Genomic DNA, 26151 nt, shown 5'->3' with positions numbered 1-26151 from the left:
ACCTGAAGTATTTGATTTAGAAGTGTGATTATGTGCTGACAATCTCTCAAGATAGTAAAATAACATAGCGAGAAACCTTTCCCCTCTATTTAATTAGTACTTCCCCAGATGTATTCCTAGTACTTTTCTGTATTTCAGTAGTTAACATAAACTAGCCAAAAAGAGAAAGACGGAGACTAATTTGACATCTTTAACAAAAGCTCTAGGTCAGGGTGCAATTTAATTAAAAAGGGACTGCCAATCATATTCAGAAATGCTATTCATTAAAACAAGCCTAACTGATACAAAGGTGCCACCTTTTGGGGAACCCAATCTCTTCCACTGCTGCAAGCCATACCTCACTGAACATTAAACGCTAAAAGGTTTCACATAATACATTTGAGATGTGGGAGTCAGAAATGCTCATGTATTCCATTGAATCACTCTCCCGTAACACTTGCAAAATAATGACAGCATGCTCTCTTTGGGCAAACTCCCATTTACAAACGGACATTTCATTAGAAGTGACTTCAACCTCTTACAGTCAATAGCAAATTTAGTGTAAGTCGTTTTGGTTATGCCAGGACTGGCCTTCCAATCCTATGTTCTGGACAATCAACTAAATTATTAGTTTCTAATTACTTATCTATGGTGTTTAAAAGTAGCGTGTGAGAGGGGAGAAAGGAAAATAGAGATGGCAGTTACACTTTCCAGAGAGACAAATGTTGCCACCTGATTAGTTAATAAAACACACTTTGAAAAGCTACAAATAAATGAAGTTACAAGGTATACATCTTAATTTTTACATTACGGATGTCACAGACATTCTTGGAGCAAACAAAGGCTTTTTTTCACTTTCAAAAGGGTAAATAAACATGTCTACATTTATTACTGTGACTATTATGTACCAAAAAGAGGAACACAATTTGCATCATGAAAAGCATTTCCTTCTATTCAAGTATATAATGGGCTGGCCCTTGATTTGTACTCCCTCTCCTTTTTCTAAATCCTCTCCAGAATCTGTTTATGACCATGCACAGTATAAACTTTAATAGAATGAATTACTATTGATATTATGTCTAAAGCAACTGTATCCTAGAATGAATTCTAGAAATTTTTCTACAAACAGCACAAACACAATCTAGTAAGACAATCTGCATTGCACTGCTAATCTGCACTGCACTAGGGTGGCAATTTTACTGGACAGGAGCTACCTAATAATAAAAATAATAATTTCCTCTTCAAGCTTTGGCTTATTCTAATCACTATCATGTATCACTACATTGTACTATTATTGCTGTACTAACTTTTGTGTTTGTGATATTTCATCAGATAAAAAAAGAGAAAACAAAAAACCAAGAGTAATTTAGAATTGTACTTGTGGAATATTTTTATTAACTACAGCAAACATTTGATATACGATGTACTTTTATCTATTTTTCCAAACTTAAAAATTCAATCAGAATCTACTCAAGTTATGTTCTTTGTATGTTGGCAAGGTTTATAACATCAACCCACACCTTTTAGGCTCCCTCATTTAGCCAAAAAGTCCAGCTTAGACTCAACTCTGAATGGGACCCATTTTTTTTATTTTTTAACATGGATCCATTGAACACAAACTTTTAACTTGCTCTAAAACGACTGCTCTGCCATATACTCTGGGAGGAATCTTGTATACTCTTTAGCCCAAATGTGAGGAAAGACATTCTTCCATCTATTATTATATGAATGTCAATTCTCCAACTACTGAGGGGCAGAAGAAATGATATGACAGACAGTATGATTATACCCAGAATTCTTTCTTCCCATACCTCGACAGAAGAATACAGGTAGTCCTTGCTTAGAGACCACAATTGGGACCAGCAATTCCGTCACTAAACACTGTGGTTGCTAAGTGGAAAATCATGTAACTGTGACAGACTTATGACGTTACTTCCCATTTGGTCATTAAGCGAGTCACCACAATCGCTAAACAAAACAAAACATGACATGACTGCAACTTGCAATTTTACTTCCACGTTCTCCATTAATTCTGCTTGTCAGAAGTGGGTTGAGAAGCATGCAAATGGCGATCAGGTGACTGCCGGATGCTGCGATCGTTATAAATGCAAGGACTGGTTGCAAAGCTATTATTTTTTTGTTTATACCATTGTAATTTTGAATTGTCGCTAAACAAGGCAGTCAGTAAGCGAGGACTACCTGTACAGAAGCTCACAGACTGTGGGAGGGGTGCTGAGATAATAGGAATTGAAACCTGATCTATTTTCAGGGCACCACATTGAAGAAGTTTGGGATACAGGCAAGTTTAACTGCATCTAACTAGATTACTTCCTAATGGATGAAAACAAAAAAATTCTTAGAACTATTAAACATGGTTCAAGTCATTTTGTTAACAACTTAAGAATTCTAATTGTGAATTCAAAAGCACAATATGTATAATTTGATAAGCATACTGCATCTGTTTTAACATTGTCTGTTCTACACATTGTAAAGAACTTTAAATTCAACATGATCTGCTTTTTAAAAGCACATCAATAAATTCTATACATCATCTCATCCAAAGTTCTCCTTGAGCTAAGATTGACTGGTAACTTACAGAGTCACCAAATATGATCACATTATTGCTTATGCTTACTGGAAACAGGTACAGATATACTTACTCAATAGCAGAGTATTTTATACCTGTCATTACATGGCCTTCATAGCCAGTTTGCATGCACGTTAAATAGCTTTTTCCCCTTGAAGACTAGGATCAAAAGGAGGAGATATCACACTGAATGCTCAGTCATCACTATTATTCATTAATATTTTTATACCTCTATAAAATCCAAGCCAAATCTCCAAAAGAGCGAGTTTGGTGTAGTGGTTATGGTGCTGGCCTAGAAGTCAGGAGACTAGGAGTTCTAGGCCACCCTTAGGTGTACATCCTTAGGCATGAAACCCAGCTGACTTTGGGCCAATTCTCTCTCAGCCCAACCCACCTCACAGGGTTGTTACTGTGGGGAAAAGAGGAGGCAGGAGTATTAAGTATGTTCACTGCCTTGAGTTGGCCAAAAATATATAAAAGGCATGATAAAAAACCTAATTAAAAAAAAACCCTGCTAATATACCTGTTTTTTGTGGGAGTACTGCTATAATAGGAACAAAATAACTATTAGCTGTTTTAGGTACAAGAGAATTATTGACATATAACAAGGATATCCTTCTGGATATCACTGATTCCCTTCTCTATGTGAAAAAAATGCATATGCAAATTTCTCTTAGCTTTAGAGGAAGCAGAAATTGTGCTATCTTCTACAAAGAAATCGAAGAGATTCAATTTATAACAAGTTAATTTGAACACAGAGCTTATTAGGCATCCTTAAATTCATCCTTAACCCATAGTTAAGAACCTACTGTAGAACCTACTATAGAAAAATTTGAGTTAAATATACAATGGTTTGAGTTTATTACACAATACTACTTGTACACAGATTCTTTTTTCCCCTTCCACTTTGCTATGCTTAGATTTGGACATGACTGTTGTGCTTTGATCGATAAAGTGTATGTCCTTAATCATTATCTTTTATTTTTTTTAAGCTGTGAAAGACCCCCTGGCAGTTGAATGAACAAATCTATTGAACATGGCTTAATCGAGCATAAAAGGACTCATTGAACCTGCTCTGAGCTTTGGACAAACTCTTGATTCTGATTATCCACCTCTTCAGCAGTTTTTTGTCATCATGGAACACTGCTGAAACACGGTCTCAAAGGTACAGATGGCATTTTTGGGTTATTAATCTTTTTACCCAATCATCATTTTATTCGGTATCTGGCCATCTGAGAGTGCCATCTTAAACCAACCACTCTTCCCTTGGAGTCCAGGCGAATACCAAGATTATCTACCTTTTGCTGTCACTTATGGGTTTTGTCCTTTAAATGCCTCTCCATCAGTGTCATTATGATATAAATATTGTGTCTTTCAAACTAAATCATTATTTATTTGACAAGATTTTACAGAACATAACCTGCCACAAAATTGTTGGGATGGAGGGAGGGCTATAAATATTAGATAGATAAATAGATAGATAGATAGATAGATAGATAGATAGATAGATAGATAGATAGATAGGTAAGTAGGTAGGTAGGTAGGTAGGTAGATAGGTAGATAGGTAGATAGGTAGATAGGTAGATAGGTAGATAGGTAGGTAGATAGATAGATAGATAGATAGATAGATAGATAGATAGATAGATAGATAGAACATAGCCCTTCAAAGCACAGAAATTAAACATTATACATGTTTGAAGAGCTTTCAGATTACACTGAGAGTATATACAATCTTCTGATAACACCCATATGAAATATGCTTTTGAGCCTAATATTAATAGTGTGAAAGTCCCTTCCAAAATCTTAGAGTGTGAATATCATTTACGATACACCATTACATTTTTTTTCTAGAGTGGGATCACAAAGGAAAAGGACTCAAAGGCAAAGTTGATTGACAATTCTCATGCTTCTAGGGATTTCTAAATGTAATTTTAAGCAATAACACTTACATGTTTTATGACATACATTACTGAGAATCTTGTTCCCTAATGGCTGAATAAATGAACATTCCCTACTTTTAAGACAGATTTTTATGACTAATAAAAATGAAGGATAATTTATAAATACAAAAAAGTTGTATAAATGTGGCAATGTTTATATCACCATTTTGATATCTGCTCAGAATTACTTCCATGTTTCATCCACTTTCTTTCATGCATTAGGCAAGAGATTCTTTATCTGCTATTAGAATAGAATTTTTATTATGGACACAGACTAGAATTACAGATAGAAGCACATTAAATTTTTTATCTGCTATTACAGCAGCTCCATTAGTGAGCTTCAATAAAATTAAAATAGATGTAATTAATAAAAATAAAACCCATGAAAAAATATAAAAGCTGTATTAAAATATATTATTTTAGAAGTATGAAAAAAGTTTAAAAAATCAGCATCTGATGCTAATTTCCTTTTTTCATGCAAAAAGCTGATTCTTTACTGAATCAATAACAGAATATCTATCATCAGGAGTAGAGACCTCTAAAAGTACCCCGTGTCTTTTATATACAATGAGCAAAGGAGATTATCATTTCATTTTTAAATACTATCCTATAGTAAATGCGGCAAAAATCTAATACAGCTTTTATATTCTTTTCATGAGTTTTATTTATACTTGTCTTTAGAGTTTATAAATCATAAATCATTTTAATAAGTATCATATACTTAGTAGCAGGGATATTTATTATCTTCTGCTGCACTCTACTGGAAGTAATTGTGACAAATCTAACAAACAACACAAAAATTTAAACACTTTAAATTAAATACAATTCCTCCACATGAAACACTGCATTTTTTTCAGCATAACAGTATTTCAGAAGAGATGCCTTTAAGCTGTGCAAGGCATTTCATCTATATTATTCTAAATGGTTGTTAATAAAATACTGCACATTTACCATCATCCTTAGTGTGATACATGGCCACCTCAGTATATCTAAATGCATGTTTAGTCTTTTAATACAATTAAAAGAACAACACATGCATTCTTCAAATACTAATTAATTGCATTAATTGTTCAATTAATGCAATTATGAGCAAATGGTAACTAAACAGTCTTAAATAATAAATAATGCTGTTTGCAGGACAGATAGAGAATTTCTCCCTCCACCATTGTCAAAAGCAGAGTTTATATGCTGAATTTAAAAAAAAATGCATGCCTATACCGTAAGCAAATGCAATTTATTTGTAAAGAAATTGTTCATGCCAACAGGCTAGAACATCAGGGTATTCCTAGGAAGTCCTGCCCCCCAGCTGCACATACATGGTGTGGCAGCCACCTTTAAAATAATATACTGATCAAGGATGGAGAGAATGACTTTGTGATTTTCATTGTAGGAAAATCCCCACTTTCTCTTCAGCTTTACAGTACAATTTTACTTTGATATAAAGAGCAGAAATGGTCATGAATGAGATTCAAAAAATGATGGTGCCTTTATTATATTAATATTTAGGCAATTCTACTGTTAAAGACCCCATCAAGTCCTGCTATGCTGCATCAATGTGGTGCATGGTATTCCTGGGAGGGATGAGTACTCTTCACCAAGAGAATATATTTGCTGGAATATTCAAGACTGGCTTACAACAGTTTCCAAGAATATTTTCACGATCTAAAAAATAGGGAAATAATTGTATTGGTCTCATTTGATATCAAGCCAATTGACAAGGAGAAGAGCAGGGACCTCCGAGTTAAAAAATGTCCAAAACAGCATAGAAATGCTGGGATTCTGTTAAAAGTGTCCCTACCAGGGCAAGAGCTGTAGTGCTGTATGGTTAAGGTGCTGCCCTAGAAACCAGGAGACTGTGAATTCTAGGCCTCTTTTAGTCATGAAAGCCAGCTGGGTGACTTTGGGCCAGTCATTCTCTTTCAGCCCAACCCACCTCCCAGGGTTGTTATGGGAAAAATAGGAGGCAGAAGTATTAGGTATGTTTGCTACCTTGAGATAGCTAGATAGCTAGATATAAAGGTGGGATAAAAATATAATAATAATAATCACAGAAAATTATCTTATTTTTTGGGATGACCTGTTGTGATTTTATATTGGGTTAGATCTATTGAATTGTGGTTCAATAGGTGGCTCTTATTCCTTTTATATTCTGTGTGCTTTACAACAATTAGATCCATTTTCTATCTACTTTATACATATTTTTGTCTCTGTTAGATTACTGTTTTCTTTACCTTACCTCAGCATTCCATCTTTATACCATTTCTAGTCCCTCACCAAGATTAAACTGTGAAATGTGGGAATTAGTCTAGCAGCTGTAGCCATTTATATATTTCCCTTATTCCTTCTTCTATAGAGATATTACGATCTCATTTGTGAACAGTCAAGAAAGGTTTCTGATGAGGAGAGGGCATCTGAATGTTCACACACAGGTCTTCACTCGTGCATGTTCTTTGAAACACACCAACAAAAAGAGAAACTTGAAGTACATAAATCTTAAAAGAAAGGTGTGTAAGGTACCTTCCCCTAGGAGATATAAGCCACCTAGAGTCATTGAGGGTCAAGTGACATACACATTTAATAAATAATAACAACAACAACCGTCTTGACACCTGAAGTTTGATTTTGCATAGAAATTTATATCCACCATTGGTGGTAAGTATCTTAATTATGGAATGCTAGAATGTCTTTGCATGTAAAATATAATTAGTAGGGTTCAGATGTCTTCAGATAGCCACAATAAGTGATTACTTATTAGATTTGTGTTTGTGCATATTACTATGAATTCTTGCAACCAGTGAATGTATAGAAGCATCCACACTGACTTCCTAAAATTGGGGTCTCTGGCAAAAGACTACAGTGAACCAGCAAACAGTAGAAGTTGTTGCATAAAAATGTTGTATACCCTTGACCACAAAAAGGTTCCCCATGTCTGATTTAGAGATAGCCACAAGGTTTGCCATATGTTTCTTCATCCAGCACATTCAGTCTTGCTCATAAAACTGTCTGTAATTTAGCAGGACAAAGAACTCCAGTGATTCCTTATATGGGCTTCCCCACGTTAAATGTTTTATACACATACATAAATTAGGATGTATGTAGGGGAAAACAGATAAATGGAAGAAGAGTTTAGAAAGGATCCCATCGTTTCAGTATGAGAAATAAAACAAAGGATTTTTTTAAAATATGCAACTCATAATTAATGACATTTTCAGGCCCCAAATGAGATAAACACATTGAAGAATGGACTAGATATATTCATGGAAGACAAATTCATCAATCACTGTTTATGACAATGACTATATACAGCCTCTTTTATAAGAGGAGTATGCTGTTGAATCATGGTTTCTACTTTTATGACCTCACTGTGGATTTCCTAGACAGATCCAAGTGTGTTTGGTGAAAGATCAGATGGCTCTACAGTCTGCTCAGTGGGATTCTTTTTTAAAGTAATGCATGGCTGAGATACAAAATCAAACTATATCTACTGCAAGAAAATACCAGTCAGTTTGCTTTCGATTACTTCAACTATAGCCTTTGAAACACCCAGGATGTAAACACATTTGTAAAAGGAGACTGCTAGTCTCAGATTATTTTGTTGTGAATATTACAGCAGTTAAACTATTCCATCAGTTTACAGTATACCATAAATGTTTACACAAGTTCTGAACGATAAAATATTTTCACATAAGTAGTCCAGCTTGGAAAGAATGATGCACTGTCAAAGTTCATGAGACTTCTGAGTAGCGATCCTGTATTGCAAGATCAAACAAAAACCACTGCAGATCATCTGGAAAGTTGCAGGGAATAGTAGGTTAAACAAATTACTGTTCCATGATAAATGTAACAAGGAAGGTATCGCTATATATTTTAAAACTTTGTGTTTAGTACGGTGGGAAACATTAAAAATGGATAAGCTTATAAACCAACTATACTGACCTGTCTGTAAGTTCCTTCTAACAAGGTGTCCAGATGTTGAAGTGGAGCTGGGGTTTTATCTTTAAACCGTGCCAACAAACGTCGTTCAATAGCTCTAAACTGTATGGCTCTTTCAGCTAATAGTTGCTCATACTTTGCAGCGTTCAAACGCAGCTATAATTAAGAAAGTTTTTCAGAGAAATAGTTAACAGTGTTCTAGAAAACAAATACATGATGCTACATTTTAGAAGTTTTATTGCATATTGCTTTTACATGCTATGGTACCCATTGTGAAAGCCTAAAATTATACACTCAATATGAAATCTATTAACAGGCTAAATGAATGCCAGTTATTACCAACACTGAAAATAACTGTTGAGCCCAAGGTAATACGCAATAATGTTATTATGGTTTTCATAACAGTAGCAGATTATGAGGTACCATTCCAGTTTTACTTGCATAATCATTACATTTTAGAACATTTAAAGTACTGTACAGTGTTTACAAAGGGGAAAGCTAAATTTTAAAATTCACTATATAAAATTGTATACTTATTTTTTTAGAAGTAAGCAAGAGTACTTGGGACTTACTCCCAAGGAAGTACTTAATATTAGTATTGTTTTCTATAATTATTTTGCAATTTAGCCATTTAGCAATCCAACAAGGCATTTTATAGAACATTTTGGTATATATTCTTGCTCTCAAAGTTCATTACAATGGGAAAGGCAAAACAGCGAATTCTTAGAAAACCAGACTATTCTTTGTAACCAGTAGGAAATAGTCTAATAAAAATAAGAGCTCATTATAACAACTGAAGAAAGCATAAACACTGACATAGTTATAAGCGATATATATTTAGAAGCGTACCTCAAAATGGTGATCAATTATGTCAAAATAGTCTTGTAAAGGGATTGGGCCAGAAAAAGTACATACAAAGTCTTTGCAATTTTGCCTCCCAAAGTGTTGCTCAAGACGAAGAGTGAGTTCTTTTGTAATTAGCCAAATGTCTTCTAACTGCTCACTTTGAATTCTGTAACGCTCTGCAAAATAAAAATAAAAGCAAAAATTATTTGCCCTTCAGCTATAGGTGGTATAATTCTTCAAAGTAGTGTTTTATTGATGCAACAAATATATTGAATATCATCATTTTTGTTCTTACCTGCACAACCCTTTTTTCAGAACAGCTTCACATTTCACTGGAATTCTAATTTAAGACCATTTTGGCACATTGATTTATAAATAATAATGTATTCAATTCATGGTAGTAATTAAAATGTATTAAAAGAAACAATGGGCTATTGAATTCAATAGTGTGCTGGATCAGAAGTGTTAAAATATATTGAATAACAAGTTTATCATCAATATCAATAACCTGCAAGGTCTGAGAGGGGCCAAGTACAGGGTGCAAATGATTCACTTGCAGTGGCACTGCCAACAACTTGGCATTTCCTTAACCTGGAAGTGTTTTACAGCTCAGGTACAGTCCTGTAATCCAGCTCTAGAGACAACACTAATAATATGCACTACTACACGAAAGAGCTGAAACAAAGCCTACTCCATACAGATTTCTTCACTGTATAATAACAACTAGAGGAATACTGTATATTTTATTTTTGTACATTAATACTTTTCAAATATAAGGAAATGTAAGGTAAAAAGTTTGTGTCATGATAAAAACATCAATTCTTAAAATAATTCACTTTCTTACATTACAGGTCACAGCTTTAGTCAGAATTACACCTTCCTTCTTTGTCCAACCACTTAATACTCAGCATTGCTAGATAATAATTAGTCTGTTCATTCCACCAATAACCCCACAATTAGCTTACTTTATTCAAAAATTGCTCTCACTATAGTGGGCTGACAAAGCACATCCCATGATCACTTAATCCAAAGCAGGCAAAATATAATTAGAGATAACCATGTGTTGGTGCTTATCATTTATGACTATGAAGCAGAATACCTAAATTGGATCAGGTCCACAATGCATACAGAGAGTAATCTGACCAATATACTACCTTCTGAGTTCCTGATAATTCTCTTAAACTGTTATTAGCAAGTTGTCATCAAACTATACATTCCCAAAATTTGAAAGATATTCTCTATCCATTCAGGTATAGAATATGGCTATAGGAAGTCAGCAGTAAGAGATTCTTTGCATGTAGAAAAAAATACTTAATGTGGAATTTCCCAGGACTTTCTACTGCTGATTACTACTGCCATTCTTCTACAAAAAAATGTTAAAAACATCCTGATTCAGATTAAGAATTTATGCCTTATGCTATACTAGAAAAAAATATATAATTACTGTGTGGTGTTTACAAATCATTTCTTAATGAAAATAGGCCATAGAAAGAACTAGCCATAGAGAATTATGATTTCAGTATTAAAGAAATGCTACATTCATTCAATTCTTTTGAAAGCACAGCTGTGAAGAAAAATAAGAGTGAGAATTAAATATAAAATGTTCTGCTTGTTAAGCCCTTAGCCAAGTCAGAAAAAAAAATAGCAAAAGTTGTAGAATATTACTTATTAAACAATTTCATAAGATCAGTATTCTAAGATTGTACAACATTTCTACTGGCATAATTCCCAGAAAGTATATTTCACTGATGGGACAATGACAAATTCTTTTTTCAACATACAAGGAAAATATGCAAGTTTTATTTAAAAACATGTCCTTTACAAATGAGAAACCCATCTGTTCATGATAACATGCAACCTTAATTTTGTTATTTCTAGAAATAATTCTGGCACAATGACTGAACATTTTTAACATAATTTTTGAAGTACCCATTATCTAAGTTAAAAATGGAACAAACTAAGGGTACTAACAAGAAAATGTTAAAGAAAGTTCAGTTTATAACTACTGATCTACTTCATTTATTTCATAAGATTATAAAGTTGAAATAAACTTTAGAAAAAATATATAATATATACATGAAAGTTCTCTTCAGTACAACTCTGCTAAAATGAACTCAAGTAATTCTTATTAGTACTCTCTTATTCTACAGTTTTTATTTATAAAACTTTTCCTCAAATTTCTTTCAGTGCTAATTTAATAAACTACAAGAATTACACTCAATTTGGGAATAATTAAAAGATGTTAAGAATCTAATGATGATCAATACTTCAACAAGCTTCCATATATTCCTATAATTAGAACTAGAAAACATCCCTTTATCCATGATTCTAATAAAGCACAGTAGAAGGGGATTTTTTAAATTATATTTTATAGCTTAGATTAGGGATCCCTAACTTTTAAGAGGTTGTAGGCTTTCACAAAATGGATGTCTGGGGCTTGTTCATCCAGGAAATAGTTACAACTAAGAGCAAGAAAAAAGTAGGATCTGAGCCCCCAATTTACTTATTTATCGACACATTTGTAGGTTGACCACTCAGAATGACTCTGGGCTTTATACAGAGTAAAAAACATAAAAGTTCACCAATTTTTAAAATTTATTTATTTATTTATTTACTTACTAGATTTATAAGGCCGCACAACAGAAACAACGTCACTCTAGGCGGCATAGACTATACACAAAATATAAATACTGTAAACTACTTCCAGCATATAACCACCTTTGTGAGTTGGGCCTCTGATAACCTGAGACAGGTCCGTGATTGCCATAGTGGCCATAAGCTCTTCAACTACATCCAATCAATGCCACACAAAGGCAAGCTGAAAACTCTCAGAACTATTTAATACCACAAAGCACAATATGGGAAATGAGAGAGTCCAATCCAAGATAAAACCAGAATTTTATCCACTTTTCTGATTCCAAAATACAAACAGAATAAAGAATGCACATGCATATTGAAATGCATATATTTCTAGTTCAAATATATTTGTTATGAGAGGAAAAAAAGCACAAAAATATTTTTAAAATGCTTTTAAAGTGAGTATCTGAAGAATAATTACAAGATCTATATCTGGATATATCTAATATATATACAGAGAAGTATCTTTTTCCCCTTTCCACACACACTGCTACCAACAGGAGAGTCTAGCCTTCAGCCCTAGAATTCCCAGGTTATGTCCCACTCAAGTACTAGCCAAGGCCAACCTTAGTTAGGTCTCTAGATCAGCCAAAGTCAGCTGATGACACACAGGTGAAATAGGGACCAGTAAAAAATAGTAGGCATTGTTTCAAATAGAAAGTGATTAAACAACAAGAAAAAAAATACAGAACATTATTTCTCAGTAATGTGTAATATATTTTTTAGAAATTCATATCTGGCAAAACTGTAAAGCAGTATGAGGACTTACTCCCAGATAGGTATGAACAGAATTACAGCTCATGGGTTATATGGTGGAACAAAATCTAAATCACAGACTGCAAAACACTAGACTATATGTCTACCAGATATACCGTGGGAAAACTTATACTAAGACTGCATGCATCATATTAGATTTGGGAATAAATAAATCAAAATGGAGAAAAGAATGATTGGTGGGAAGCAAAACTTATTCTGAGAGGGGAGATTAAACACTCTGTCAAAACTAAAAGATTACAGCATACTTTAGCTAGCCAAAGCTTCTGATGGGATAATATAATGCTTCCTTTCTTTCCATTAATGAATCAACAATTATTTATATCAGCTAAGATCTTGTTCAGACATGTACATCATTTAAATTACTAGCTCTGTAAAACAAATATCCAAATAACCAGTTCTAATTTTAGCTCATTTGCACAACTATAGTATTTTTAAAATCTTAAGCATTCTCAAAATTTTGATATGGAATGTTCTTGCTTTGTTTAAAAAAATACTGTCAACTTAAATATTAAAAAGCATCATGCAAAAAGAATGCTCACACAACTAAACACAAACAGAAATGTAGTTTATAAAAGTAAATTAACTGATACCATGAGAATTCCTACCTAACTTCTTCCCCAGATGTTTCCCCTTAGAGGGTTTATACTGAACATTACTAAGTTTTCTTCCCATCAGATGCAATAATGAAAAGCTCATGTCACCAAAATCTAGATAATTCTACACAGCATCTCTAAAATCTATAAAAATAGAATAAAGGATACTTGAATATTTGCATTTCCAAATCTTATACGGAACCGTATTTCTGATATTTCAAAATGGACAGTGGAAAATGCTATATGCACAATGAATGTTTAAAAATGATTAACTCAGTATTAAAAAGCACAATTTAAAACTGAAAAAAGGTGAGAGTTAAAACACCTCACAACTAGATTGCATGTCCAGTTAATAGCACTTATCAAACAACAATCAACAGATATATGGCAAACATGAATTGTATTAGCATTCTTCATTAGGTTGCACTCAGTAAATTAGCCCAGCTTAAAAGCTCATCCTAGGGTCGAGAATCCTTTACCAGCTTTGGTACAATGTAGCACATCCAACTTTGGTTGTTGTGTTAGAGAGGCCCTTTTCCTTTCTGATAAAGGGACTGGAGATGATTATGATGGCCATTTTGGCCCCACAGTAATAATAGTAGCTATTGCAGAGATAGAAGTAAGTGAAAGACAGGATGCAACAACTAGAATAACTGTACAACATGATAGTAAATATGTAAGGAAGGAAATTGGTTTTTGGCAGGAAAATGTTCAAGCAGTTTTGGTAGGAAAAAGTCTTGGCATATTTCCAGACCTTTAGTGCAAACTGACTACGCTGACACAAACTGAATAATAGTGAGTTTTTGTTTTTGTTTTTTTTACAAAAACCAAATACTTAAGACAAAAAGATCAATCACATAATAGTGAATAAATCAAGGAAAACCTATATATCATTAGCCACAGAAACAATGATTGTTAATGTAAATATTTCTAAACATGCATAGAAACAGTTATTGTTAATGACTACTAAAAATGCAGGCTTCTCTTTACTATGGATATGATAACAGTCCCATCTAATGAAATACAATAGTTTATGAATACTAACTGTGCTACCCAAGTTATCTGAATGGGACCCCGAATTCAAGCATGAGTCTTTATACATGCAAAATTATGTTCTACATAAGAACTCATAATTTCGGGGTGTCCTAGTCCTATATGGATTTCTTACAGAAGATATTAATCAAACCAAATTTAAAATTAACTGAAGTAAAATTGAGAACTTGGGAATAGTTCCTGTAAAATCCAATACAAATCCCAACTCTGAATAACTTCAATTAATCAAAACACTCACGAGATGTTTTTGAAGCAAGTAAAGTGACTCTGGAGCCAGCTAATAACTGAAATCCTAAAACATTAATTTGATCTTCATCACTCTGATCAGCAAAGTCTAGAAGAAAAAAAAAAGTTTGCATCATTTGCCAAACTTTCTTCTCTACTGCAGACATTTTCTTATTAAAAATGCTTATTATTTGAATTTCTACCTGGAAAAAGAGTAATAAGGCTGACTGTAGGTTTGTTGGTATCAATAGTTAACTTCTGGCTTGCTGTTTTTGAAGGCTGAGCAGGAGAGCAAACTAACCGCAAAGGTAATCGGAATTTGCATTGGGCAACTCTTGGTGCACCTGCAATAAATCATATATACATAAAATCAAAATGTCCTGTTCCTATGGACAGGCAACCCAGTATATGTAGACAACAACGCATCTGTAAACCCCAGCCTTGGCGTCTCATCAAATGACATAAGAGACCATGTTGTGATCTTGCAAATGTGGCAAAGTGGTTCAGGTGTCAAATTGGCATCAGCGAGATCCAAGTTCATGTCTACTGTCAGCCACAGAAGTTCATTGGATGACTTTAGGTTTGCCATTCTCTTGGAGCCCAACCTGTCTCACAAGGTTGCAGTTGGATGGGGAGGGAGGAATGGATGAGGGACTACTATGTATGCCATTTGGAACTCCTGAAGAGAGGCAGGATTCACATCTAACAAAAAAAGTATCATAAAACTGTTCCTCTATTAATGGCTAAGCATATGTGGGCATATGAAGGACAGTACAGTAGTAAATGCTTGATGTATGAATATCAATTTTTTTTTTGGTTAATCTGTTATCTTGATTTTTGTTTGGGTGGTTAAAAATATCAGCTAAGAGATATAAAATTATAAAAATTATATAAAAATTATATCTATATAAAATTATATAGATATAAAAATTAACTTTGGGGCACAACATAAGCAAAAGAAACTGTAGGTGTCATGTTTAAGTCAAGCAATTGTTACGGAAATCTATTTATTAAGCACACAGGTTGTTTTCAGTTCTTCAAAATATTAAATATATCAGAGTTAATATAATTATGAAATAAATATATTTGGGTTGTTAAGTCTCTACTGATTATCAGCTGATGGTCCCATGTAAAATAAAAGCTACTAGTTACATGTTAAAATGTAAAACACAAAAACATGAATTTAGACCAGTTTAAGTTGCATCCATTCCTTATTTATACATTTTACATTACCTTAACTCTTGCCTGAAATTTTAAAAAAATCATACCAGTTACAGAACATGATTACTCATAAAAGCAGCCTATTTGCTGGCAGATGTGTTAAAATGAAACACTGAAGGATAAAGTAAATTGTGACTCCAAGGAATAAGGATTTGCTTCCAGAGCACCCTAAATGAACAGTCCAAAGTAAGGTACAGGCTGATAGAAGCAATCATTTTATTTCATCATTTCATTCTCTGCATAAGTAATTTATGATATGAATACAGAGTTTGACAGCTTCACTAAAAGCAAAAGACTGAAACTGGTAAAAGCATAAGGCAGTATCACATAAAACATATTTCAATAGCATGAAGTAGCTAACAATTGCTTCTACAAACACATTAAGACAAATAATGTTACATATAGAAGAATTACCTTCAAATAAACTGTTATTTTATTATTTATTTTACCTGTTGGTGTATTATATGATGCTAGAACACTGCCTTTCAAATCTGCTGGTAGATAGTTCCCTTTTAGAAAAGCAGAAAGTACAACTGTTTTAGATACAGATGACTCTGCAAACACAAACATAAAAATGGAAAGGTAAGTTGGAAAAAGAGACTGAGAAATGCGTCTATGAAATTATAACAAAGAAACGTCAGTTCAGTCATAGCTCACTACTCATTCATTCTTTAACCTATATTGAAAAGCACATGTAATGTAATTTATCTATATACCATTTATACTCAAAAAATTATTGAAATTTATCAAGTATTTCATTAAGAATGATAATCAGTCCAGCAGATTATCTATTCAAAAGCAAAATCTTCCAGTATTAGTCTTTTGGAATCCTAAAATTATGTAACTTTGTAAACTAGTATTTTTGGCTTTACCAGCAGTAGAATCAGTTTGTATCTATGAGACACCAAAAACAAACAAACAACCCCCCCCCCAACAACTATGAAGCATATTCTTTTTGCCAAATAGCTTACAATTTTGTTGAACTCAGTTTCTGCAGAGACTTTTTATCTCTGGTTGTATAGGCAAAATGGCTTCTATTATAAAAGAATGTTATCAATTGTAAAATAAAACTTTTACAAGGGTAATATTTTGTTATGTTGGTAATATGTCCTACAGTTTAATAAATCTATATGTAATCTCTGTAGAAAAGAGACTGTTCTATTAAAGTAAGTGTTTGCTAGCAATGTTCATAGTCTCCATCTGCTGATTTCTAGGAGCGCCGTGGCTTTTCCTGAGTTTTCGTGGCTGTCCTCTGCAGCTGACACTCAGTCCCAGGAAAAATATGATTGGTTTAAGATTCTCCTGAGAGATTTCCATGCATGCTCTGAATCACATTTTGCTCTGAAAATTCAGATCTCTCCACAGCCCAATTACCATGTCACAGCAATTAAAAGCAAACAGCATCTGAAAAGGGAAATGTACATGAAAAATATTCCCATGCCTATATATGGAGAACAATACATAATTCTTTAGACACCAATCTTAGTCATCATTATTTAACAACATGCATCACTATCTGCTTTTAACTTAATTGGATGTTCTCATGTTATAGATGTATTACAACATAAAACTCAGTATTGGCATAACCACTTTAAACTGAATCCCATCTATATTAGTAATGTTTAATTGTCTGTGTGTGTGTGTGTTTGTGCATGCGCCTTCAAGTCAGTTTTTGACTCCTGGTGACTGCCTGGACAAGTTGCTGGAGATTTCTTGCAAGGGTTTCCAGAAGTGTTTTGCCACTGCCTCCTTCCTAGGGCTAAGAGAGTGACTGGCCCAAAGTCACTCAGCTGGCTTTGTGCCTAGGCAGGACTAGAACACACCCTCTTCCAGTTTCTAGCCTGATGCCTTAACCACTACACCAAACTGGCTCTCAGAGTTTAATTACTAATGCTTTATAACATGCTTGATGTATGTTAAATTTAGCATACCAAATAAAATACAACAATAGGATCCTGCATTAGGACTCCTTTTGAGTGGAGGTTGAAGCCAACTACTTGGCCGAAGGAGAACAGTGAATGAAAAGCAGCTTCCTTATGGGATTAGGCCATTGACTGTGTGTTCCTAACCAGACTGTTTGCCTACAATTTTATCAGCTTCATGGTCCTGGGGTCAAAACAACTACTGCTGTATAGCAGGAAAATCACCTCTCAGAGTTACCATAGAACAAGTGACTCTAAAATGAACTGCACTTTTTTGGAAGCACCTTAGGGAGCTTTGGTACCAAGAGCATCCCACAATTATTTTTGAATGACTATATTAGTATACCAGAAGAGGCTGAGGAAGCATAAATCTTGATTGCTTGTTGGTTATAGCCCATTTTCTCTAAGGTGTGTGCATGTGCCCACACATCAACCCAATAAAAAGCTGAGTAAACATAAAATTAAGTTACCCCAAAATGATGATAATGATGATGACAACAACGAATTGTGCCCTTCATCCATGCAGCAATGTTGACAGACTCTACTTACCAAGGAGCAGATGGGCATGGAGTGTTACAAGTAAACCAGACAGTTGAAGAAGAAAAAAGGGCTTTGGAAGAATATCTGAAGGACAGTGAAGAAGATGCACTAAAGCTAGTACACCAGGAAGGGTTACTGAATATCAAAGAAACCAAACTGGCCTATAAGAAAGACCAAATAAAGAACAGAAAAGAGACATGGCAAGGCAAAGTATTACATGGCCAGTACACAAAGAAAAAAATTAGCAGGCAAAACAGATAACAACAAGACCTGGCAATGACTAAAAGCAGGCAAGTTGAAGAAAGAGACAGAGGGGCTAATTCTGGCTGCACAAGACCAAGCCTTAAGAACAAATGCATTCAAAGCCAGAATTGAGAAGACAGCAACAGACAGCAAATGCCGCCTCTGCAAAGAAGCTGAAGAAACAGTGAACCACCTAGTTAGCTGCTGCAAGATTGTACACACTGACTACAAACAATGGCATGACAAAGTAGCAACAATAGTGCATTGGAATAACTGCAAGAAATATAATTTGCCTGCAAGCAAACACTGGTGGGACCACAAAACAGAAAAAGGAATAGAAAATGAAGAAGCTAAAGTGCTCTGGGACTTTAGAATTCAAACAGACAAGCACCTGCCACACAACACCCCAGACTTAACAACTGTTGATAAGAAAGACAAAAAAGTCTGGATAGTAGACATTGTAACACCTGGAGACAGCAGAAGAGAAGATAAAGAACTGGAGAAAATCACAAAATAAAAGATCTGCAAATAGAAATAGAACAACCATGGCAAAAGAAAGCAAAGATAGTAATAGTAATAGGCACCTTGGGTGCAATCCCAAAACATCTGAAGCACCACTTGAAGACCATCAGCATTGACAAAGTCATCATCAGTCAAATGCAAAAGGCAGCTTTACTTGGAACAGCTTACATCCTCCGATGATACCTTTAACACCATCAAACAACATCTGCCTATTCCAGGTCTTTGGGAAAGACTTGATAGGTCGATAAAAATGCCAAATCCAGTCTAAACATCTGGCTGACTGTGTGACCACCACCACCATTACCACCGCCACCATCAGTAATGATTATAATAATATATTTAGGCACCATAAAACTCCAGGCTCACAACTTGCAGGAAGTCCTGCACAAGCTCACTGCCTTAGCTTAACTGCAACAGCAAGGGTCGCTTGGTGCAGCCGTGGTGCAAACGGAGTGGGAGGTACATTTTGCTTGGGACAGCAGGAGGCAGTCCTGTCCCAGCCTTATAGTTGCAGTTGCTCTGCTTTGGATCAGACCCAGCTAGAGACATGCCAGACACAATCCCACAGTCTCCTGAATTTAAAGGAATGCCTCTCTCCAAAAAAGGTTTAATTAATCTCCCTCATCCCTCCAAAAAAGGTTTAATTAATATCTGTTGAGTTTTGGCCACACAAGATCCATGATCATTGTTAACTTTATAAACATTTCAATTTTAAATAGTAATTAAGCAATGCAATTTAAATAATAATTAAAGTTTAAATAAGTTCAGAATACATGCAGAAAAGAAAGGAAGAATGGGGCAAAATGAAAAAGAGGGGGCTATCTAAATGCTTCTTGCATAATGCTTTTCCTTCTTTTTTGTTTTAATGATTCTTTCATTACAATATCAAATTTAAAAATACAATAATGGTTAAAATATCAGGCTATAAACCAGAAGACTAAGTTCTAGTCCTGCCTTAGGCAGAAAGCAGCTGGTGAATTTGGACCAGTCACTCCCTTTCAGTCCTAAAAGGAAGGAACTGGCAAGCCACTTTTAAATGTGCTGCCAAAAACATTGCAGAGGGCAGTCAAAAAGGATTTGAAGACACAACTTTTAAGTGTGCATGTGACATACTATTATAATTTCTAGTTTCTATACTTTAACTAAGGAATATATGAACATTTTAACCCATCACTATTACATGTCTTTGCAATTTACTTGTATAGTTGTATTGTGGCACACAAACGTATACTTGGTTTGGGAAAAGCTGCACAAAACAAATTTATTCCACACATGGCATGTCGGAAATTAGAGGGAACATTTGCTGTAGCCTCGTGTTAAAAGATGGCATGGGTAAATAAGGGAAACAAAAAACAGACTGATGGCTAGCTTCCCTTCCTTTCAGGTTCCAGTTTAATGACGGAAGACAAGGAGATAGAAATGGTGGCCCCTCCAACATAAAAGTCCTGCTTTTCAATGTCAGGTCAGTTGCTTTTAAAATATATATTATCCAGGATTTATCTCGGGAGGAAAGTACTGACCTGATGGGTATCACAGAGTCCTGGTTGACAGAAGAATGGGAAATTCACCTCTCCCAGCTCCATCTGGCAAGTTATTACAAATCTTGTCCAGCTGTTAAGATATGCAGGAGAGGCCTCACTGTAAGAGGTCCATCTTTCTAGCATGTGGAAAAGAGAATTTTCTTGCTTTGCTCCAATGCAATGCAACACACTCACTGAGAAGCTGCATTTGGTCCCACTTTCTTGGTGTTAAGAAAATCTATGAAGATGCATCTCTTTCCTCAAGCTTTTAATTATTAATTAATTTTAGAATTAATGTTTATATTTTTAACTATTTATAGTCTAGTTTTATTTTTATTTTTAAAATTTATTTTATTATATTGTTATATGTAATACATTATATTACATACTTTACATGTAACAAACTGTATTGTATGTAATACAATATCTTATTTCAATACACTGGTATTTATGCAGTGTTGACTAGAGATTAATACTCTAATGTTTAGATAACTTCTAAAGATAGGAAAAAAGGTATTATATCAGTATTAACTATGATTTAAAATGTTAATGTTAATAAGTATAAGATTATTTAGCTTTTATATCCAAAGGCAAATATCACATTAAGAAGTAGCTATAAATTATGTCAAAGTAGTTATTGTATAATAAAGGTTTCTGTCTTAAAATGAACTTAATACTAAGGTCGCAACTGTATTGTTACATATTATTGTTCATGCATGTTGACCAAAAAAAAAAAAGAAAACAGGCAAAGCAAAATAGGCAACTCCTAAAAAGAAAAAGAAAAAAAAGCTATTCGGTTTCAAACTTACTCCTTCTTGTGCTTCTGCTAATTTACAAAGTTTATAAACATTTAGGCCCCCTTGGAAGCTGAAGTGTAAATGTTTATATTTGCCATGCTGTGTGATATATTGCATGTATGGGAACCATACTTGCTTAAATTTGATTAAACTTCTGTTGTGAATATATACTATAAATTCTGCCATTGCTACATATTCTCCAAGTTTAAGTTCCCAATCGGATATTGTCAGAATTGTATCTTTCTTCCAGTGTTGAGCAAAATTTATTCTTGCTGCAGTGAACACGTGTCTCAATAAATTATGATATTTCTAGTTGATGTTTTCTGGGATTGTACCTAATAAGAAAAATTGTGGTTTCATTTCAATTTTAATTTCTAACATTTTCTGCATTGCACTATGTATATCTTTCCAGAACTTTTGAGTTTTTTTACATGTCCACCACATGTAGTAAAATGTTCCTTTTGTTTCATAGCATTTCCAACATTTATTACTGTATGATTTATCTATCTTAGAGATTACTGATGGAGTTAACCCAAAAAACAGAAAAGTATTTTGACATTCATAAATCCTATTTAAAGATTTAAAGTTATGATTAATTCACCAAGCAATGATAGATCAAAATAGGCCATTTACCTAATTCTAAGATGAAGGAGTTTTGGGTCAACGCTAAAGGAGATGGAACACCTACTGTTAATTTTGTACGTGTTGCTAATGTGCTGTCAACTTTAATCTGTTGGAATAAAAAATTAGAAAAGTATTTATAGACAATAATATAATACTCAGAATAAATTGTAATTATAAATGTAAAACTAATGTATTACAACTTCAAAAATACTATTTCATAATTTCAACAAATCTATAGTTAGAACTTCCACAGAGATTAACATACAGGCAATGTTCAGTTCATTTTATTTATTGATTGACTGACTGATTGACAGATAGTCAGCCAGCCTAGGTTTACATTCCATTCAATGTGTTATTTAGCATTTTGAATTCAGAATTCTCCTGTACCTAATGTATATTAAGGATTATGATACTTAGAGTTCTAGATCATAATCTGAGACAGCATAAAATTGTAAACTGGGAACCAAATAATTACTCAGAATCACTTAAGGAATTTGTGTAAACAGAGTTAAATGTTTGACATTTTAAATTTCAGCTACTGACCAGAACACCATCCACTACAAACATAACATTTGGAAACAACTCACTCTTAAATCAGCGGGGCTACCCCTGAAGCTACAATTTTCTAAATATTACATAATTAACAATACTCAACTAAAATAACATATTTGAAAGCCAATTTATCTGCTCCTGAAGATGCACCTATGAACACAGACTTTTCGAATGTTATCATAAGCCTATACTGAATGATTGGACTATAATATTTTAATTTTCTCCTAGCCCTAGAAATAATTCCATTAACTGAAAAAAAGAGAGTATTAATAACTTTACGGCAGCAAAAACTTTCCCCCCATTGCTAGTTAGCTTCTTCTTGACCAGGTCAGTCAGTAAAATTGAAAGCAGGGTCAGTTCCAGAGTTTAGGACACTGTTGGACAAGCCTACTTCTTGATAACTGTCACCATTACACATTTCCTTTCTCACTACTTTGGGACCAAATCCACACTATTGCCTAGTGAGTACAAGGTCACAGAAAATGAACACTACTAATTGTCCAGAAAGAAAGAGGTAACAGAAAGTGAAGGCCATAATCCCTTTTATCACTGCTAGTGCTTATTGCCTTTATCACTGCTAACATACTGTATTTACAGTGCAACAAGGAGAAAGAAGAACATAGTAAGGAACTTCTTCTGGGTGTAGGCCCCTGCAGGTGTCTGACTCAAGAAAAGATTACATCTTTTTAAATAGTTTGAGAAATGCTGACTTAAAATCATTAATAATAATTCTATGATAAAATTAAAATTACAAAATATCTGAACGATTCCATCAATTACTCTTACCTCACTTCTAAACAGCAGTATTTACAGTACATCTAATGTTTATTTTCCAGAGTATATTGTAAGAGTTTTACATCACTCAAATATTTCTGTAAAATTTTAGAATCATTCCCCTATACCACCGTGCTAGTACTATATTTGTATTATATAATTTATTCAGTGATTTGGATAACTTTATCAAAAGTGCTAATACCTTTATCATCACCGAAGGAATCACCTCTGCTTTAATTTCACTGTCAACAGCTTGCTGTAAGCAAATAATAATAAACTCATTACTACTATTCTATTAGATGACTAAGTTTGAAATTATGAAACAATACAAGATTAAGTTAAATAAAACTGTTCAAAACGTAAAAAGGAAAAACAAATGGCAGTTAATTTCTAAAACATACAAACAGCATATTCCTATTTAATGTGCTGCTAGCAAGTTTGTTTCATAGCCAGAAAATGTAATTGATGGGCAATTTAAAATTTTAATATTTCAAAATGATTTTCAGTTATAAATTAACTGTTTAAATATCATATAAATATAATATTTATAATACAAAGAAAAACAAAGTAATTAAAATGTATAATTTTAGAATATATTTCAAATCCAGTTCAGTCACTTTTAGCACTAGAATTAGGATGAAAGAGGCAACATAGGCAGTGATTCAGCTCAGACACCATGATAGCCCTACATTAAGGGCTTTGGAAAGACATCTCAATTGACAAATTATATTCCACTCATTATTTGCCATCAAAGATTGTTGCTTTGGTGATCAAGGATTCAAGATATAAAGCCAAGTGCTGACTGAATAGCAAACAAAAGTAGACTAGCATCTGAGTTCTCCTTTTGCAAATTCTACAGTGTGGCCAGCATAAACCATAGCTTTGCATAATGTCTGAACACTGTCTGAATTGAGACAATCTTTACAGACAGCAAAAGGAAGAACTGATGGATTAACAGGTGATGTACAGCTTTTGATGGAAACTACAATTTAGATTGGGAATAAAACTATATTGTGTAGATCATGAATATAGTTTACTACTGGAAGCCACTTTCTTCTGGTTATAGCTTAGACTGTAGTTGAAAACCCTGTCAGCTATATCAAAATAGTATAGGCATAAGCAAACTAGGTCCTAATCATTCTCCCCAGTAGCGTATTTATGCACTCTATATCAGGAAAACTTAAAATTTTAGTTCCATGCACCTACTGTGGTACTTAAAAGTTTGTGAACCCTTTTGAATTCTCAGTATTTTTGCATAAATATGACCTAAAATGTGATCAGTTCTAGTCCTAGTCCTAAAACTAGATAAAGAGAACCCAATTAAACAAATGAGTCAAAAATATTATACTTGTTCATTTATTTATTGAGGAAGATGACCCAAACCTACTTATTTGTGTGTGGCAAAAGTATGTGAACCTTTGCTTTCAGTAACTGGTGTCCCCCCCTTCAGCAGCAATAACTGCAAGTAAACATTTCCAATAACTGTTACTCAGTCCTGCACATCGCTTTGGAGGTATCTGAACCAATTCCTCCTTACAGAACAGCTTCAGCTTAGAGATGTTGGTGGGCTTACTCACATGAACTGCCTGCTTCTAGTCCTTCCACAATATTTCTCCAGGATTAAGGTCAGGACTCTGACTTGGCCATTCCAAAACATTAACTTTCTTCTGCTTTAACCATTCTTTGGTCATACAACTTGGGTGTTTTGGGTCACTGTCTTGCTGAATGACCTACTTTCTCTTGAACTTCAGTTCAGAGATAGATACCCTGACATTTTCCTGTAGAATTTGCTGGTACAATTCAGAATTCATAGTTCCATCAATTATGGTAAGCTGTTCTGGTTCAGAGGCAGCAAAGCAAACTGCCACCATGTTTCATAGATGGGATAAGGTTCTTATGCTGGAATGCAATATTTGCCTTCTGCCAAACATGCCACTTTTCATTCGAGCCAAAATGTTCTATTTTGGTCTCATCTGTCCACAGAACATTCTTCCAATAGCCTTCTGGCTTATCCATATGGCCTTTCGCAAACTATAGATGGGCAGCAATGTTCTTTTTGGAGAGTAGTGGCCTTCTCCTTACAACCCTGCCATGCACACCATAGTTGTTCAGTGTTCTCCTCATGAACACTAACATTTGCCAATGCAAGAGAGGCCTTTAGATCCTTAGACATTACCCTGGGGTTGAGATTTCCCAGAGTATTACACGCCTTGCTCTTGGTGTAATCATGGCTGGTCAGCCACTTATGGGGAGAGTAACAGTGGTGTTGAATTGCCTCCATTTGTACAAAATCTGCCTAACAGTAGACTGGTGGAGTCCAAACTCTTTGGAAATAGTTTTGTAACCCTTTCCAGCCTGGTGAGCATCAACAACTGTCTTTCAGAGTTCTTAGAAGTCTTTGTTCAAGGTATGATGCACTTCTACATATGTGTAATGTGAAGATCAGACTTACATAGTGAATGCCCAGAACTCTGTTCTTTAAAACAGGACCTCCCACACTTACACCTGATTATCATCCCACTGACTGAAACACCTGACTCTGATTTCCCTTCGAATGAACTGATAATCCTAGAGGTTCACCTACTTTTGCGACACACAAATACGTAGCTTGGGATCATTTTCATCAATAAATAAATGAATAAGTATAATGTTTTTGACTCATATGTTTAATTGGGTTCTCTTTATCTAGTTTTAGGAATTGTGTGAGAACAGATCATGTTTTAGGTAATATATATGCAGAAATATTGAAAATTCAAAAGGGTTCACAAACTTTTAAGTACCACTGTATTTCTGTATCATATTGCCATTTGAACTCTTTCAGTGAATATAAAATTTGCTTTAAAATCAATGTAAAGAGGGAATAACC

At 34.2% G+C, this 26151-nt stretch overlaps 1 protein-coding gene across 9 annotated transcripts in view; it reads right to left on the bottom strand.

Moving 5' to 3' along the window:
* BBS9 (Bardet-Biedl syndrome 9) overlaps positions 1–26151 on the bottom strand; it is a 205660-nt gene that overhangs the window by 147848 nt on the left and 31661 nt on the right. For all 9 annotated transcript variants that reach the window (XR_015797719.1, XR_015797720.1, XM_088149956.1 and 6 more), the window contains 7 exons: positions 23488–23541; positions 21969–22065; positions 16241–16345; positions 14774–14914; positions 14584–14679; positions 9289–9461; positions 8443–8595 (listed from right to left, as the gene is read on the bottom strand). Coding sequence is in view for 7 of the 9 variants with exons in the window: in XM_088149956.1 (XP_088006082.1) it covers positions 8443–8595; positions 9289–9461; positions 14584–14679; positions 14774–14914; positions 16241–16345; positions 21969–22065; positions 23488–23541 (819 nt within the window). In the remaining 2 variants the exon portion in view is untranslated. The remainder of the gene's footprint in view (positions 1–8442; positions 8596–9288; positions 9462–14583; positions 14680–14773; positions 14915–16240; positions 16346–21968; positions 22066–23487; positions 23542–26151) is intronic.

Source organism: Python bivittatus, unplaced genomic scaffold, assembly GCF_059951505.1.
Source record: "Python bivittatus isolate LINGU-HERP-01145 unplaced genomic scaffold, Pbiv_v1 ctg000610_np1212, whole genome shotgun sequence".
NCBI lineage: Eukaryota > Metazoa > Chordata > Lepidosauria > Squamata > Pythonidae > Python > Python bivittatus.
The sequence above is the reverse complement of the archived record's forward strand: the minus strand, read 5'-3'. Positions and strand labels throughout refer to the sequence as shown.